Source organism: Ptychodera flava, chromosome 1 (genome assembly GCF_041260155.1).
Source record: "Ptychodera flava strain L36383 chromosome 1, AS_Pfla_20210202, whole genome shotgun sequence".
Lineage (NCBI taxonomy): Eukaryota > Metazoa > Hemichordata > Enteropneusta > Ptychoderidae > Ptychodera > Ptychodera flava.
The window spans coordinates 47,351,022-47,370,301 of record NC_091928.1 but is presented as its reverse complement, the minus strand read 5'-3'; the positions used below and the strand labels follow the sequence as shown (position 1 = coordinate 47,370,301).

The following is a 19,280-nucleotide window of genomic DNA, read 5'->3' as shown; positions in this document are numbered from 1 at the left end:
TTTCGGGCTACAAACTTAGCCACACCGTTCGATACAAGGTGTCGAACGCAACACACAGAGACAGCCCATGTCCGATATTTAAGCGCCATACACGTCGAAATAAGCTTATAGTTGCGTCGTCCATGGATTAGACGTAACTAATTTATCACATATTTTTACAAACAGTTTTCTAAACACATCGAAATTGAAAATCGGGGGTTTGAAGTTTCAAAATATCAATATTTAGCCCCTATAATCACATTCGAAATACGACGTCCGATTACTGCGATAGCAGTCCAATTACTACGCACTCAACATGGGGTCAACAATTTGGCAACTTTGACCCCCTAAATAACACTCCGTCCTGTCAACAGTTTGAGGATAAGCGCAATAAAGTTTCGAAGGATATGGTAATAAGATTTCGCAGTGCTCGTCATTTATGAAACGGCTTTGAGCGAAATTCACTACCCTGTCCGAAAACTGTCACTAGATTTACTTGCACTGTGTGGTGTCGGCACGCCGGGTCTGCGAAATAAGATATTTATCCGATAAATATCGGCGACTTAGGACTTTAACTCTGATACTAGACGATACATTGTCAAATTGAGGGTAAATGTCCGATGTATATCGGAGATTTCACCACCTAACAGATCCGACTACCTCTGTCCGACTCTAAGTTCAAAAATAGCATCCATGGCCGGTAGTCAAGAATACTGTATGTTTTACATTATTAGATTTATTCATGCGCGAAATACATGTTTTACATGCAAAGCATTTGTTCATTAAATGTCCACACGAACTTTCATACACTACTATCGGGACTTCGTCGAGAGGGCCGATCGGATATCACCGTGAGTTTGGGAGGGCCTTGCACGAATTACATTCTGTACAGGTAATACATTTTTACTTGGCGATCGATCGGGACTTGAACAGAGGACATATCGGACATCATCGGGAGTTTTGGCTGGTCTTGTATGAAATACATTCTTTACAACAATAGACGATACTGTCTTTTTTAAATAGCGGGCAAATATCCACTATATCGGAGATTTCATCACTTTGTAGATCTGAGTAAGCCCGACTTCATAAGTTCGAAACGAACTTCGAAAAATAGACGACACTATAGATTTGTCGAATCGCGAATAAATATTTTCCGATAAATATCGGAGATTTCGCAACCTTAAAGATCTGGCCAAGCTCGACTTACATGGTAACACCATAGACCCTCGAGGGTCTATGGTACACATCAATCAGTCAATCCTTCCGTATCATTCACGAACCAAAAATTAATTTTAAGCGACTGGTAAAGAAAAACTATGTTTTAGAAACGTAGCGTTGAAGGATCGCAGGGTCACTCAGTGTCTCCAATTCAGTTCGGGGTCTGTGCAAGCACAGTGACTCCCTTCGTGGAATCATACACAAAACGCAAACAACCAAATATGAACGATGTGTGGAGATGCTTTCATGATATCTTGGTTCAAATTAGTATGGTTTGATTTCAGTCGGGGAAAATTAATACTCGATGTCAGAAATATCGCTGTCCGAACTCTCCATAGTCGTCTTACAAACGCGCTGAACTGTTTACAGAACTCCTTCAGCTGCTAGCAGGAGGGAGGGGAAAACTCCGAATGAGGCCACCTAAGTAACCTAAAACGGAATTTACCGCGCAACGCATAGCCGTGTACCTCAGTTACAAGTTAAATTACAGAAAGTGGGATTCCATCGTAGCACACGCAGACATTGAATTATAAATGAAAATTACAACAGTGATTTTTTTCCATTCATATTCGAGCCGTGAGATCGTAATAATACTTTGCTATCATCATAATAAAATGACTCTTAGGGGGTCGTTACAGAGGTCACGGTCCTATGCTATGTAAATTTGTGACGTCACCAGCAGTTTTGTTAACAGAGCGGGAGATTTAAAGGACGTCGGTGTCGCACAGGCACGTAAAATAGTGGTTTTTCTGAATATTTCTGAGGTGTCATTGACAAAAAATGTGTCGATAGTAACTGGTGTGTAACAAGTAAGAGAATACAAGAACAAAATCATTGGATAAGATTATCAACGGAAATTTCAAGAAAAACTTCGTACTTTGGAGTCAGTGGTTATCGTGCAACCTGGACACAAATTTGTCGTTTGGTCCAAATTTTTCTCGATCGCAAAATTTAATTGGGCATTTTACGAAAAAATAAGATCGCTGAAGGGAAAACAGGATCCTTGACAAGTGTTCTGCAAAAAACTGTATAATTCTGAGTGCCCAAAAGATTTATCCAGATTTTTTTCTGGTGCGGCCTGTGTAGCGTCAGGTTGTTGCCAATGGCAACGTATATATTTATCATCCATACATTCATAGTTTTGCTATTTCTGATATTTTGTTGGCCCGAACGACGTAGATTGACCTCTATTGTGTTGACTGTTGTGATTCATTTACTATTTGGATGCATTTTTTTTAACTTTTGACAATATTTAAAACTTTGGCTTTTGAATTTTTATTTTTATTTTCAAGCAGTTTTGTAACATTAAGTGAAATTGCCCCTAATACAGGAATTTTGACTAATAGAGCATGCTCTACTCAATCACGATAAGTCCCTATCAATATCCCTTGCAATATTCCTATCTGCTAAGAAAACAGTGAAGAGATTAATGGCCTACATCTGTATATGTACACTGCATCTGCTTTGTATTATCTAAACATCTTTTTAAATCCCTTACTGTTTCCGTAGGATTGAAATAATAAATAATGAAGTTTGATAAAAAATATACATAGAATATTGCCAGGGAAACTGATAGGGACTTATCAACATCCTTGCAACATTATTTCTTGCAACTACAGTAATACACAACAAATACTATTTCTTTCAGCTGGAATGGTGTGTTATTGCATTTGACAATGTGAAGTTACTTCAACCATTTAGTGATATCCTGGATGATCAACCCTACATTCATTTTGATACCAATCTTGATATGATCAATCTCGCACAAATAGAAACCTTAACCTTAATTTATAAGTGATCGGAGAAACTTAAATTTCAAGGTGCGTACTAGCTTAAAAGTATTTTCCGTCTTGTAGCATGGGCATACTTAAATCACAACAGCAACTGTCCCACAGAGCTTAACTGTGATGGGGAGGGGCCATTGAGGTACTCTCGAAGAGCAGCATATTATTGGTCGAGTAAATACCTGTACAGTACTTAAATATTTGTAAGAGAGGCATGTAATAAAAACATTATAGCCAAAACAAGGGACTATGTACCCTCGGGGCAGGAGACCATTTGCCCTCCTTACGTCGGGCAAATGGTCACCTACCCTCGTGCACATAGTTCCATGTTTGGGCTATAATATATATAATTACCCGGTAACAATTAGTCAACATTAGTGAGCTGGTACATCTCAACTCAAATTCTGTGCATGATTTATGTTCAATGGGTTAATTTTATGTGTGGCCTCAGACATTGTTTTTCTCATCTAGTGTTTCATAGAGGTTCCAGCCAGGCGGCTGAGCAACAAGGTAAGGATGAAAATATTGGAGGTAGAAACTTACGAGTAAATTTTCTGTAAATAAGTACATATAGTTTATCCTTTAAATTAGGCCACAGTGATGAATTCTTTGTTTCACATCCCATGCACATAGGTTTTTAGAGGTTTAGTGAAAAAACACTGTATTTCAACAGGACTTTCCCTTTACCTTTTCTGCCAACAAATCATTGCTTACAAACTTTGTAAAGTGTTTTTGCATGGTTGCAGAATATTGCATCGTTGTGCAAATTATGAGGTGAAAAGAGGTTTCTGGTTTTCATTGTGGATATTATGTTTGGTAGACATTGAATAAAATATTAAAGACTAATCATGGAAATTAATTTGGCTTGTTCCATTTCCAACTGTACAGTTGCTAGATATTATTATACAGTGCCTATATATTCTCATGTAGGAGTAACTCGGTATCATTTGGAATCAGAAAATGTATTTACATTTGTAAAGCTGTACTATCGATAACTGTTCCCCTGTTTTTATTATTTTGTCCTGTGTATCAAGTGTAGTTTCTCGTCAAACTCTGTAAAGCATGATAATGTAAGTTTTTAGCCAATGAACACGACTTATTTGTGTACAATCACTGCTGTTTAATGTTGAAAATTGAATTTACATCTGGATTTAAAGTCATTTGACGACAAAAAACAATCAGACCATACACAACCACATCCTGTATTAACAAGCAGAAAACTAGATATTTTAGGAAGCAAGAAACGTTATAAACAAGGATACACAGAAGAAAAATAGCGAAGAATTGTCAGAAATTACAGACAGTAACCCTTTGCTGCAGATGCAAAAAATTGTAAAACACCAATGTTGAGAAGTCCCTATCAATGTCCCTTGCAATGTTCATATCTTCCTAGGGAAGTGAAGAGATTTGATCAGCACTTCATCTGGATATATACACTGCTTGAACACTGCTGTGCATTAAATCAGCTTTTCTGAAGTTCCTTGCTGTTTCCTTATGAATATTTGAATACTGCATGGGAATTTGACAGTGCCTTCAATATCAAGTTTGGTATTTTATATTTCTTGCATCTGCATTATAAATCCTAAAGATCAGAAAAGAACAAGCGATAAAAATGTCTGTTTACTTTTCAGTACCAAACTCTGCAAAAGTCAATAGAAAAACTGACCTGTAAAACAGTGCAATTACAGAGGATTCACAAGAGGTTAATACACAAGAAATACCATATGATAAGTAATCCGCAGGTAAGTATTTTCTGGCAGGAGACTACAGCAATGTGAAGGATTAAAATTTGAAGCATATATAATAGTAGCTTTGCATGTGGGCGTTAGGTTGTTTCGACCGGCTTCACCTACAAGCACTGTGCTGCAAAGTGCGATGAAGAGAACAATAATCATGCACTTTTGCACATTTACAAAAATACTGAAAAAAATATCCTTTTAACTGAAACATGCAAAATTTGCGATGAAGAGAAGTAGAGACATGTAGTCCATTTCTGTTTCACTCGTTTGGACCTGCTTTTCCAAGATGAAAATGTTCACATCTGAATAAAATGCCTGTACTGATTGTTTCAAAATGTCATATTATCTTCATACTGTCGATATATTCAACCGTTTTCAAGTTTCTCAATATCATTCCATAGCATTCAAAACATGCGTAGCCGGTATTGCCGCCGAACACGCCACCATTGCAAGCGTGTAGGAAAACTAGACATTGTGTAATATTGACTTCTACACTGAAAAGGGTTGTAAATAATGTCAGTATGAGGATAATATGATATTTTGTAATGAACAGTGCAGGAATTTCATTTATATGTGAAATGTTCAATTGGAAAGCAGGTCCAAATGAGTGGAACAAATCGGCCACTTTCATGACCCCCGTGTGACCCCTACATCCTGGCATTTTTGTTGGTATAAGTTTTACTAATTTGAGTTCAAACTCTGCAACCGTGAACCTTTTGATCATTGAAATTTGTGTACTCCAACTCATCCTTGAACAAACTTAGGATTTTATTAGTCACAAAGGGAGAAAAGTTGAAGGTTGTATGATGCCATACCAACAGAAATACCAGATTGTAAGGTCACTCAGGGCTCAGGGGTCATGAAAGTGGCCTATTGGTTTGCGTCATCTCAACTTCTATTCATATCCTGTGGCAGTGCTTTTCCAAGCTTAGCATAAAATATGCAAATTGCCTGAAAACAATTTTCAATATCAAATATTATTTTATAGCAAGTGACTAATTTGCATCATTTGTGGGTGAAGAAGAATATTATTACTGATATTTTTTTGTTGTGCATTGAATGAGTGTAAAATACAAGTAATATTTCAAGAGTATTACCATACAAAATAATTCTGTATATTGAATAACTGGTTAAAGATCTTTCTTTACCAGATGAGGTGCGTCAAGTCATATCTAATTCTGTCATACCAAAGGAGAGTTCACCAATTACAGAAAGCCCATCAACAGATGAGACAGAGCATTGCTTCGTTACAGAGGCACTGCATTACTGAAACTGCTGGCTGCATCAGACAACATGAAAAGGTGAGTTTTTAACTTTTCCCTTTAAGTGATGATCCCTCATGTATGACAGGTGTCCAGTAACTTGTAATAATTTCTCACTGAATTACATTAGATGACAGTTGGTTTTACTGGAACACCACCTGCACATTTCTTTACAAAATGCCATCCAACAAGAAGGTTCAGCACTGTCACTTAATTGTTATGCTGTGATTACTGGAGAAAATGAAATAAGTTAGTATCATGTCATTCTATTTCTGAAACACCGGATATACACTTGATAATCTCAACAAAACAATCCATTTTGATGCATATTGCATGATAGTTGCAATTTCAGGAAATGCATAGAAGACGCCAGACAGGTGGTACTAGAGCTGAGAGCAATCCCGGTGAAGATTTACATGGTACGAAAAGTAATTGTCTTCAAAAAATCAAAGCACTGATTGGATTGACAACACTTAAAACCATTATTCATCTTCCAAAATTAGGTCTCTTCAATGGCAAAAGATGACCATGAAGAGCAAAGGCGTAAAATGGACCTTGCCTCAGTATGTCTACCACTTTTGACTTAAAAGTAATTAAATTTGGATGAAAATTAAATTTGGATGAAAATGTTTTTAATTGCTTGAAACAGAATATCGAATCAATAAAGTAATGTTTTGTATGTCTTTTTCAAATTTACACCAGATAATAATAGCTTAATTGTCATGTTGCTACAATAAAGTCATGTCATGATCACTTTTCCCTCACACTCTCTTTCATTAACCATGTCCTCACTGATCTAAAAAATTGTAATTGCTTCTTTTCATAGCATAATGTCATCATACTTATAATATCACCCCAATTAACATCTAAACTCTTTCTCTTTTTACATACTTTCTACATCACCCAATTTAGTACTACATCCCATCACATCCTAACTATCACTAGCTTCATTTATATTCTACATCCAGGATCAGATGTTTGTGAGACTCTATAGCTCAGTGGGCAAGCAACAGATCCATGTTACAGCACCGACAGGATCTGGGGGTCCCAGGTTCAAACCCTGGTGGAGTCAATGTACTTTTTCCTGGCATTAAGTGTCCAGCAGTACTGAATGATGTATTTGCTGCATCTCTGTTCCATCACCATTTTCAATCTTCCACATCTGGCAATTAAAACACATTTCATTTTCCAGGTTTATTCCATTACAGATTTTACTGATGAATTTACTTCCAGTGGAATACCATGTATCCTGAGTTCACTGCTCCTGAAAATGAACAAGTAGATATCAATGAGCACTATTTTATAATAGTTTAATTCCAAATTATTTGTAGAAAGTTGCACATTTAATAAGATTCATGAATTATTTTTATTGTTAGTTGTACATGTTATTCAAATATGAATGCAGATTTAACAAACAGATGAAACTGTAGGAGATGTAATTACTGGGCATTTCATTTTTTTTTTGAATTATCACAAGAAACTTCTTTTGATCTTAGCCCTTCAAGCCAAAGTCTCCATTGTACTGATCCTCTCACAGATTAAACATTGAAAAGTTCTTAGATAGGGTGAACTTGAACATGAAAGAACTGCAGTACTCAAGTGGCATACTTCAGGAAGTATGACATCAAATCAATTCCAGCAATCATATCATTCAAGTAAATTACCAGGTCCAATAAACAATAAAAACAAACAAACAAACAAACAAACAAACAAACAAACAAACAAAGATCAATGACGAAATCAGTAGTACAATCTTGAACCACTTTATAAGATCAGCGCGTAGTTAACCAGGCTGAGCTAGCATGCTACACCCGTCAAGATTGAACTAGAGTGACATGTTATTGTACAGTAATTCAGCTAGCTGCCAAATTACTGTTCTGAGTCAAAGTCAGGAATGCTGTCTCTCATCATCTGAGTGACAGATTTGTCATATTTGACCTTTGATTTTTCTCACTTTCTGTGACAAAGCTGCTACATTTCCGGTCGAAATATGCAAGATAGATAGCTGTTTTCACATCCTCAAAAAGAGTGTCTGACAGATTTCCCCTTTCATTGTTTTAAAGATATGGGCAGTTAAATGTGTTGGACTAAAATTTTTATTGCTCAAAAAAAGAAGGGCAAGCATAAGAAATCTGTGACACTGTTTTCAAGCATATAACAATATCTTTCCATGATATAAATTTCAGACAGAAATCTATCGTGGATCCTTGGGTCCTATTGATTTTCATAACTTTCCTTAAATTGATCTTCTGAAAATCAACTATGACTGATTAAGACATCATTTATTACATGTAATGATTCTAGAATTTCATTGAATACTAATTATGAGTATTATAACAATTACCTGGTGTTTCTACATGATAATTGGTGGTGTCACGGTCCCTCCACACCGTGGTGGTGTACCGGTACATGACAAACATGTGTTTTATATGAGTATGACAGCCATTAAAATATATCAAACCTGGCAAAATTCTTTAAATGTATGGATAAATCTTTTGAAAAAGGGCAAACCTTTCAAAATTGGCATGCACTAACCTGGTGTACCAAGGATTCCATATCTGCAATCGAAATCAGTGCCACGTAAATGGAAATGTCCCATCCAGGCGGTTTTTTGCAGCAAAAACGTCATTTTTTGGACGATTTTAGGTCAAGTGGTGATGACCACAGCTGACAATTTTTCACGAATAAAACCAAAAATAAACGCAAGAGCCTGTCAAAAGCACACGAAACATAAATTCCGGTTCACTATCGAATCAAAGATATCATCCTTCAGTGAAATGAAAACATATGTACATCACAAGGAGCTGAAATACGACGGGGTCGTTTCTGTATCGGCGACTCACTCACGCCCGCTATCAGCTGTTTGACCTCTGACGTCACAAATGTACACAGCATAGGATCGCGCGTCGCGTTCGGAGTTTTCCCCTCCCTCCTGGCTGCTAGCTACAATAGACCAAACCCGGAATTCGAATCGACCACGGTACAAACACAGCCATGTGCGCAAACGCGCACAGACGTACGTGTATTTCCATACGCGTTCAGTACACATGTGGGTTTGTTTGTACCGGCATCACGTGATTATTTGGGCGTACTGAGTATGTAGAACGGCGTACGCATAGCGTCCTTTTTATTCCGGAGTAGAACCATTGTCTGTATCGCCGATGACGTCACGCACGCTCCTCCCATGAGCCCTTTCGCGCCCATGGAATTCCGAGCTCATTTCCATAAATGTCGTCTACTTCAATGTCTCTTTTCGTCGCTCCGTAGTCGTCGGCGCGTGCAATTATGTTGCAAATTTGAGCTGCATTTTATTCAAGGGTGATTTTGGAAGGGATAAACGGTCAATGTCGCTGGACTTAGGTTTCCCTTTAATAAAATTAGGATTTCTCAAGGTCTGTCAATACTTTGATCGATTGATTTATTGATCTGACAATATATGACAATATATGACAATAAATAAATAAATAAATATATATAAATAATATATATATATATATATATATATATATATATATATATATATATATATATATATATATATATATTTATACATACATACATATACATGTGTGTGTGTGTGTGTGTAATGTTGAAAAGGATCACGCTAACAATCTGGTTATTTCGTCTACACTTTGATGCATTTCTTGTGTAAGACGTTTCGCTGTATAGCTAGAGCTTCTTCAGGTAAATCTAAAGAGAGTGATGAAATGTAAAGATCTCAGGATGCATGTAAATTGAAAGACCTGTTCGTTAAATTTGTTCAATTTAGCAAGTGATAATGGGGTGAGTGATGCAAGAATAGAAGTGGATTTGACTAAGAAACATTACATTGCAATTTGAACTGGAAAGAAATGTCTAGCATACAGAAAAGAACGTACTTGATAAGCTATGGGATTTATTTTGATGATAGCGGATGAGTGAAAAGGGTACGAGTGAGAACAAAGGAAAACCAGAAATTTATAAAGTTTAGGAAGGTGTATAGAGGGCGCTTTACATGTAATCGCAAAGTAACGAGGAAAAATATTATTTTCTGATGTGTGGTGTGTGTGTAATTATGTGTGTGTATTTATATATGATATATTATATATATATATATATATTTATATATATTATATATATATATATATATATATATATATATATATATATATATATATATATATATATATATATATATAAGCCAACAAGAAATAGGTACATTGCCTTGACATGACCCTTGACCTAAGGACTTGCAGATTCAGACCATTCGCCAAGCCAAACAACACTCCACTGTACGTCGACACCAAAAGCAACCACCCACCATCGATAATCAAAAATATAACTGAAGCAATCAACAGAAGATTGTCCAGCATCTCGTCCGATAACCAGTCATTCAATGCAGCCATTCAACCATACCAGGAAGCACTAAAGACCTGTGGCTTTGTGTTCCAGCTCACCTGCAAACCAGAACAAGTAAAAAGGAAACACCAACGAAGCAGAAACATCATATGGTTCAACCCCCCGTTTAATGTCAATCTTCGTTCAACCATGGAGACTTGCATGCTGACTTCAAAAGGTGTCAGAGTATTTTTGAAGGATGTGACTTTTATGATCAAGAATCACAAAAAAGTCCTTAAAATACTACATTACAAATTCCGTTACAATTTCAACAAATTCGTACCAGGAGATCCTAACGAATATCTATGTCACATTTAAGGCTCCAAAACAAGCAGTTCTGAAGAAGACAATTTTGAACTATTTTACCGAAAGCCAAACATTCTTAATACTATCCCAAAAATGAACAAATTGGCATTGTTTTTCAATCAGGCTCTCCATTCCTGACTTTCGGCATATGACAAATTTATTTTTTTACCTCATTTGCATATTTTCAACACACCAAATACTAATATGGTAGGTGCTGCAGTTATCAATATTTTGATGTGGATATTCACACATACATACATACATACATACATACATACATACATACATACATACATACATACATACATACATACATACATACATACATACATACATAAATTATAGCCTATAAGAATAGCTTCTATTGAAGAATATGACTTTTATGCCCTTAAACATGGCCTAATGGAAGCTAACGACAAACAAGGCATTTGCAGAAGATCTCACATGATGCAGTGTATGGCCAGTTCGGTTTGCCAATTTCATAAAAAGGGTGACCTTAATTTTAATGATGCATTATTGCCAGTTGTTGCGAAAGAGTGATGAATAATCTCAATATTGACTCATATGGCTAAATATTTCCGTGTACAATGCTTGAGTAGATGGTTTGCGGACTATCACTCTGCGATTGGAAATGCCTTTGACACTCTAGCTGTAATTCAGGATAGCCAGACAGGGGATCACCGCAGGACACCCTCCTTCTTGTCAGTGGCCCTCCTGTGTTCTCATACATTTGAACGATGTCATCTTCTGTTGGCACCGATTTTGGTGTAACCTTCGCTGTTCTATATACTTTGAACTGCCAAAGTATTTGTATTCTTGCGATAACTCCTTAACAAGAAAGCAAGAAAAAGACTGACTCAGAGAGGGCCTCTAAAATAACTGGTGATAATTGACTGGGTTCGTAAATAACACGATTAGAACTAAATTGGAAGAAAAGGGTCTTCTAATTGTTCCAATTTATCAAAAGTGTTAGGTGCCCCACAGCTGTAAGTTGCAATATTACAAAGTACCCATCAAAACAAGTGAATTGCAAAAAAATGAACAGTAGATGAGGTTAAATTTGCTGATTGAAGCAACATTATTTCAATATCCTATCCCCCCAAATTAGTTCCAATCGTGTTGCATATAAGATTTTAAACTAAATGGGTTAAAGTTACATCCAATTAAAGTAGCAGAAACTGAAAGAAACTGAATGTGAAATTTCTTATTTCCCCAGTTTTTGAACAACAGCTACAACTTCTGACTCAAAATGGGCATTACATATTTTTTTATTGTTCATGTTTTAAAGCAGGAATGTATCCTTTATAGCTTCCATTATTTTACTAAAGGCTTCGGTACATTTAAAATGCTGGGGTAAACTGTTTAACATCTATTAGTCTGTATACGTTTCTTCTAACCTGACTGACCCAAGACCATTTTGCATATATTTCGAGGAAATGTTCTAATTTGTAAAACGTTTGTAGGTCTCAGCCAACAAAAAGAGGTAAAAACTTCCTTAACTACCTATGCTTACTCTCGGAGGCATGCTACAGGAAACACACCATTTTGGCCATAGGAGTGGCTTATCACTCTTTGATATTGATGTCTCCTATTTTCAGCTCAATGATAATTAGATGTCAATAAAATCGATTAAATTATTAAGGCAGAATGCATCGTGAACTTTAAGTGAAATTAATGCTGCTGATGACCTTTGACTGTTATTAAAGTTGCTAGATGCACGGTTACTCTACCCCAAGAGTAACAGTACTGTATGCGGTCCAGGCGTGGGGAGTCGTTTGGCTAAAGAGCGGAGAAAGGCGCCCTCAACCGGTAATTATTCTGGCTTTAGAACAACTTTCTCAAAACTAATGAAAACATTGTTTTTCCTGTAATCTGTTCCACAAATCGGGCAATCGGTCGGAAATGATTACGGCGTTTTATAGGTTGTTTATCACCGCACTTAAGAATATGCATCAACTACTCTCAAACGATATATGGCATCATTAAATAAAGAAAATACAACATATTTATATAAATAATATGAATGACATCATTGAATTTTTCCATTTTTTCTCAACGTTAGCTTTCCAAAGATATCCTTTCGAATGGAAAGATGCCCGGGCGTTTAGACTATTATAGGTCAGGAGAACGACTTTTTAGGTCAAAATTTGATGAAACTTGTCACAGATCATGATTGGTCATACAGAGGTGTAACAACTTTTAAGGACATTTAACATTGTCAAGTCAAGTTCGAATTTGTATGATTAATTAATGTTTTTATTTGAGATCTAGCCAAAATTACTGAACTAGATTTGATTAAACCGGCTTCGGATGTTAGATACATGTATGTGAAGATTGACCACCACTGAAAGACGTTTAGCAGTGTCATGTTAATTAAAATTTAATTTGCATATTAACTGTCGCAAAACGAGACATATTTTAAAAAATCATGAAAAATGGTTGGATGACTCTCTGTGCGAGGCGCAAAATGTTAAAAAAATTAATTTACACAATCACGCTTATTTCAGATATAGAACAGATGGAAATGTATATAGAGAGGAATTTTGAATACATACATACATACATACATACATACATACATACATACATACATACATACATACATACATACATACATACATACATACATACATACATACATACATACAGACAGACAGACAGACAGACAGACAGGCAAGTAGGCAGGCAGGCAGGCAGGCAGGCAAGCAGACAGACAGACAGACAGACAGACAGACAGACAGACAGACAGACAGACAGATGGGAAGACTGATGATACCCTAGTATCAGATGGTAGTTACACATTTACAGCAACTGCCCCTTTAACCTCCGCTGCTTGTCTAACGTAATGCAAGAATGAGGTTATGATGATTTTACTCATTTACTCATTTTGACGACTGTACTGCAACTTTGGGAAACGTTTAAGATCTACGGCTGTTTTAGTTTGTATGCCATGTGATCGTATTATGCTTAGGGACTATTCTATACCAAACGAGCAGGGTTACGGCGAAATGGAGCAGATTCTGTCGGATAACCGTGTTTGTCAAATAGCGCCGTACAAGTGTACGCAGATAAAGATGAATGCCGTTTCGTTATTTAAAAGTCATTCGACCGACGAAGTGTGAAGGGCGACATCGCGGATGTTTCAAAATAAAGAAAAAGCGTCTTCAGAATTGACTGTTAGGTCATTGAGGTCGTCGGATTCAATATTGGTCAGAGTTTTCGTGACACATGCGCTTATTCCTTAGAATTCTGCATTTTTTGCTGTTTGACTATCATGTCAAGATATTTTTTTAAACCTGTTGGTAATTTAAATTTCTTCAAGTTAAGGGCTATATTCCCATTTTGACCGAAAACATCTGATGGTCGATCCTTTACTTTCGGTTGTCGTGCGATCGGTTAAGCTGATACAGAAGCTACAGTTATTAAGGTAGAACGCACCTCGGGGACAGAAATTCAGGCCTTCAAATTTTATCAATTTTCTTCTGACCTACCACTTGTGGGGGCTCATTTTGAAGCTCTTGGCGAAAGAAAAGTTTTCACCGTCTTAGTTTTTCGAAAATCGAAAATTTTATTTTTTCTCACAGAGTTAACACAGGGATGGCGGCCATTTTGGATTTCAAATATCGAATAATCACAGGTTATTTGTCTCTCTAGTACCAAAGTTCGCACGGTGACCCTGATTTTTATTCTTGCTTTGGTAAGAGAATGGTTGAAAGTTTCACTGATGAAAGTTTGAGCAAAAGTTTAAGTCTTTCACTTTCGAGGTGCATATTACCTTAAAAGGTCAATAGCTGTAACTCCTAATTATTTTTATCACTACTTTCGTTTTGCCTATCAGTTGCAAGTGTTTTTTCTTTTCCCAAAACACTCACTGCCACCACATCTTCTATACTTGTAAAATCCACTTTTTACACTTGTAGTCAGGACCAGAATTTACCTGTCAACAGTAAATATGCAGTCTACATGTTTAAAGGCAGAGCTTGCACGCTATATACTGTATTTCTCAACATGCTTGGGGAGTCAAATAGAAAACTGTGTAATTAATATGCAAAACAAAAATTGTACCACAAATCTTCAAAGTTACAGCTTCTGACCCTTTAAATTCTTTTTTATTTCACATATCTCTTTCTAGTACAGCAAAGTTACGTGTCTCTACTTCCAGCCACTTGTTAAAGCTTGTAATGAATCGCGAGTTTTTGCAAGCACCGCTGGAATGGAGTAAGAAAACAAGAATGCACATTGTGGAACAGCAGTACTGTTGAAAACAGAGTTTTTAGCGCCCTCACAGGTCTCTTTCAAGGATCCTTGAGGGCGCTATAAATACTGTTTTCAACAGTACTGCTGCCATGTCAGCTACACCAGATAGGAACAGAACGCGAACTCATATAAATACATAGATGAATGATTGTCTCAAAAAGCACAGGAAGTGACAGCCTACTCATCACTGAAAGTATCTTGTCAGTAAAAACATTTTACAAAACAAAATGTTTGAGGAAGCAAGGTATAATCGGAATCATACCAATCCATACTCCAAAAACATTAGGTCAGAATTCGTAAGACAATAGTTGTAAACATAGACACAAAACAGCACAGAACAGACAGTAAATAGACGGTACACAAACAAAGTCACATTCATGAAAGAAAGATATATGGACCTCTGGCCAGAAGACCAAGAAGTGATGTCAGGTGTTTCGAAAATAGTATGCGCATCCTGCCCCACATGTGGCACCCGCCATATATCAATCTATAAGTCAGATAGGTAGTGGTCGCTAACTAAGGCCCAATGTCACCGATGCCATCAGTGATCATTTGTCGAAGAGAGATATTGTATTTATCTACCAGCTTGCGATACCTGCCAAAAAAGCGTTTGAATGTAGAGACAAGTCTTGCTCCGGTGTAACCTTGATTTAACAGTTTGTAAGAGAGATGGCCATGTCTCTCTACAAATCACCATATGAACTGCATGCTCTAGCATATCGAATAAGCTGGGAAATGTATACCCCATAAGCTGGTGAGAGTGGAATATTACTTATGAGGTGTGGAAAATTGATGATACTAAAGTTTAAATCATCTCTCTTGTCATATAGCCTAGTAGAAAGGTGACCATTAGAGTCAAATTCAAGTAAAATGTCCAGATATGAAGCAGAAAAGGCCGTTTCTGTAGTTTCTATCTTCATTCCGTAAATTTAATTGTTGGTTGCACGTTTGGCTGCACTCAAAATGGGTACGGTAGCAATTTTTTCCAGGAGTTACCTCGACACAATTTTTGTTCAATAGAGTATTAAAAAGCAACTTTTTTAACATCGCAAACTTTGGTAACACGCACACAACAATAAATTAAGCAGAATTATATTTGTACCGATGAAGGTTTAATAATTGTGTAGTAAAAGTGCATTTAGATATTTCAGTAAAAATTCAAAATAATCGTTAAATTACCATTAAAGTCACGAGAAGCAAGTTATGACAAACTGAAGGGGTACATTCTCTGAGAAAAGTCAGCATGTAAATTTATTTTGCCATTTCCACTGGAAAACAAAATGAGATGCAAATAGTATTTCAACTTTCAATTACATTACTCTGTATGGTTGTTGGTAAGGATTTATGCATGTTATTGTTCTTTCATTGTCTTAAAAGTTTTCATCGGTGTTTTACAACGCACAATGCTAGCTTTATTAAGGTGTTTCGAGGTGGAGTAATGTATGCTGTTTATTTTAATAAACCTTTCAGGGTGTTGAAAGTGTTTGCAGGTCATGTTTTTTACAATTTCAACCAATGTTTAAAAACCAAGTCAATGTCAACATGTGTGACAGAGGACTGGAGTTAATGCAATTACAAGTGCAGCAAATATCACAAAACAAAATTAGTTACTGATAGTTGAGTTGCTGCTGAAAAGTTTTGTTTTCTTCATTAAATATTAAATCAAATGGCATACAACATATATGTCATTGGCAATACCAGTACTTTATTTTACAATGAAAATCGATTCAAGAGAAAATGTTAACATTTAATTTTTCATCAGTTTCATATGTTTTATCACATGAACTGGCCCGAATTCCCACCTGTGTGACGTAGAACAGGACGGATAAGAAATCCGAATTACCCCTGTTGTACGTCATCAACCGGAACTTTTTTCTGCATGAGTATACCATTCGTCTCACCGCGGCCGGCTCCGAGGGCCGGGTCAGAGCTTGCGAAGTATTTACCTGACCAGCTTAGCGTGATTTCCGTAAACAATATTTAGAAAAATAAAGTGATACTTGTTTGTGATAAGCTGTATTCAGAATGGCCTGAAAGTTTGACATGCTTGGTTAAATATTAAGGTGTTGAACTGTACTAAAAATACTATATCCTATAAACCTGACGGGCTGCAGACGGTAACTGCTGACGACTATATCGATGGGGCCGGAAAATAGCGGGAACATTAGGACAAATTTTTTGTCGTCTGCGCCTTTCTCAGTATTTTGCCAGTCGGTAAGGTGCGTCTAACGTTCGCTGCTACGAAAACTCAGCAGAAAACACGGCAAAATGACCCAAGAACGTCCAGAAGATCTCGACGAAGAAATTCGCGAGCTATTCCGTCTAGCGGAGGAATTGGGAGCTACTGGAACCGATGATTTTTTTGGTATGGAGGAAAATACGCGGCCCGTTTTCTTCTAACGTTCAGCCATCGCGATCGCGCTACGTCGAGTTCTCGGAGACCGACAAGCAAGAGCTGATCACCGAACAGAGGAAGAAAAATACGGTGCAGTCCACAAATTGTGCCGCAAACCAGTTCAACAAGTGGATGCGTACTATGCGACCTTCAGAAACAAGACCGATATCCGAAATTCCACCAGATGTCCTTGACTGCTATCTCGGCAGCTTTTACGCTGGCGTCCGTCAAAAAGATGGTTCTGAGTACGAACCAGACTTCCTTACGACCTACCAGCGTGGGATAGATCGCTTCCTCGGTGAGAATGGTTACAAATTCTCGATCAGCCGCGATAAAGAATTTAGCAATTCGCAGGCAACTTTGGGAGCAAAACGTGCCCAATTAAAGACCCAGGGCAAAGCCAATAAACCAAATGCAGCCAAAGAATTAACGGAACGCGAGGAGGAGCTCTTTTTTGAAAAAGGTGTGATCGGCACACAAAACCCCGAAGCGCTACTATTTCTCGTTTGGCTAAACAACCAGAAACACTTCGGATTCAGAGGCTGTCAAGAGAGCAGACAGATGCTGTGGGAAGACATCGCCTTGAAGCATACCGCTGACAACACCGAATTCTTAGAATTCAACGAGAGGGAAAATAAGACAAGATCTTCCGGGAAAGTGAACAAACAACCTAGGGCCTATCCACCGAAGGCTTTCGCTATTCCTGACGACCCCTCTCGCTGTCCCGTGTACGCGTATAAATAGTATGCGCTCCGTCGACTGCCAAGTCATCAAGCGCACGACGCGCCCTTCTATCTGGCGATAAATTACAAACCAGAAACATCTATTTGGTTCAAACGTCAACCGATGGGAGCGAACAAGTAAGATACCATCTTGAGTACGATCTGTAAAAAAGCCGGTATCGATGGTAAAAAAAACAACCACAGCGTGAGACGAACAACCATCAGACGTCTGCATGACAGCGGAGTTCCCCCAACAAATAAAACTCATGCAGCTCTCCGGTCACCGAAACGTGCAAAGCGTGAACCATTACGCGGTGAATTCGCTCGACGATCAGCAGCGGATGTCGGAGATTCTCTCGCGATCATCACCTTTAAAACCAACCTGCACTGCGTCAGAAATAACACCAAATGACAGACCGGAAGACGCCAACAACCCAGAACCGCGACCGGTTATTTCTGGGGCAACGTTAACATCGAACGTCAGCAGCAACGTCGTCTCCTCCGCGACCGCGTTTCAACATCCTGCGGCAACAGCGGCAGTCGGTGGAATATTTGGTACTGCAACTTATAATAATTGCACGATCAACGTTGCAGTAAATATCGGAGGAGCAACATCACCTCAGTCTCCGAAACGCAAACGTCGTCGTGTAGCAGTGATATACGACAGCAGTGAGGACAGCCAAAGTCAGTAAGCCGGTCGGCCATCTATGATCTAACCCAAACCATAAACGGCCCTTTTGAGGGCCACCACATTTTCCAAAAAGAGAACTACCGTTACTTTGTCATGATGTTCAATAATCAAAATTACCTTTTAAAAACGTAAAGTTTTTATTGTTCTAACAACAATTTCTAGCGATAAGGTGCCGAATAAAAAAAATATTCACGCGATAATCGTACAGACCAAAACAAACAGAGACGGTCGAAGCTGTCATCAAATTGCAAATCGACCGGCCCACCCCGGCAGTAAAGTGATTGACAGACGTTTCCTTTGCTCTGTATCAAAATTTAAGCCCACGTGACTAACACCGGCTCCCTGATTGGTAGCCTTCAAACCTGACTCACATTTATGAATGAAAGTAATCTGCATATCACCAGGAGTAACCGACCGTTCACAGCTAGCTATGCGCAAACTGGAAAGAAAGTAATCCGGCCCACAAAAATTCAAATCGATGGAATATCTCTGCTATCCTACGAAATAATTTTGTCACATTTTATCTAACGTAGAGTTCGGAGACTGTTCA

General features: G+C 37.7%; 2 protein-coding genes across 2 annotated transcripts; both read left to right on the top strand.

Moving 5' to 3' along the window:
- The first annotated feature begins 4,618 nt into the window (after positions 1-4,618).
- On the top strand, positions 4,619-6,508 carry LOC139139558 (uncharacterized). Its single transcript, XM_070708467.1, has 3 exons — positions 4,619-4,723; positions 5,872-6,021; positions 6,323-6,508. The coding sequence occupies exons 1-3, from the start codon at positions 4,706-4,708 to the stop codon at positions 6,506-6,508; spliced, it is 354 nt and encodes a 117-aa protein (XP_070564568.1). The 5' UTR covers positions 4,619-4,705.
- Positions 6,509-10,191: 3,683 nt separating this feature from the next.
- On the top strand, positions 10,192-18,061 carry LOC139145222 (uncharacterized protein KIAA1958-like). Its single transcript, XM_070716238.1, has 2 exons — positions 10,192-10,434; positions 17,330-18,061. The coding sequence occupies exons 1-2, from the start codon at positions 10,192-10,194 to the stop codon at positions 18,059-18,061; spliced, it is 975 nt and encodes a 324-aa protein (XP_070572339.1).
- Positions 18,062-19,280: the final 1,219 nt, after the last annotated feature.

Excerpts from the sequence above, each read along its gene's own strand:
- LOC139145222 (XM_070716238.1), top strand. The coding sequence starts at position 10,192 with ATGACCCTTGACCTAAGGACTTGCAGATTCAGACCATTCGCCAAGCCA. Across the intron at positions 10,435-17,329 it reads TCACCTGCAAACCAGAACAA|CCATCGCGATCGCGCTACGT; the intron begins GTAAAAAGGAAA and ends TCTAACGTTCAG.
- LOC139139558 (XM_070708467.1), top strand. Across the intron at positions 6,022-6,322 it reads GCATCAGACAACATGAAAAG|TTGCAATTTCAGGAAATGCA; the intron begins GTGAGTTTTTAA and ends ATTGCATGATAG.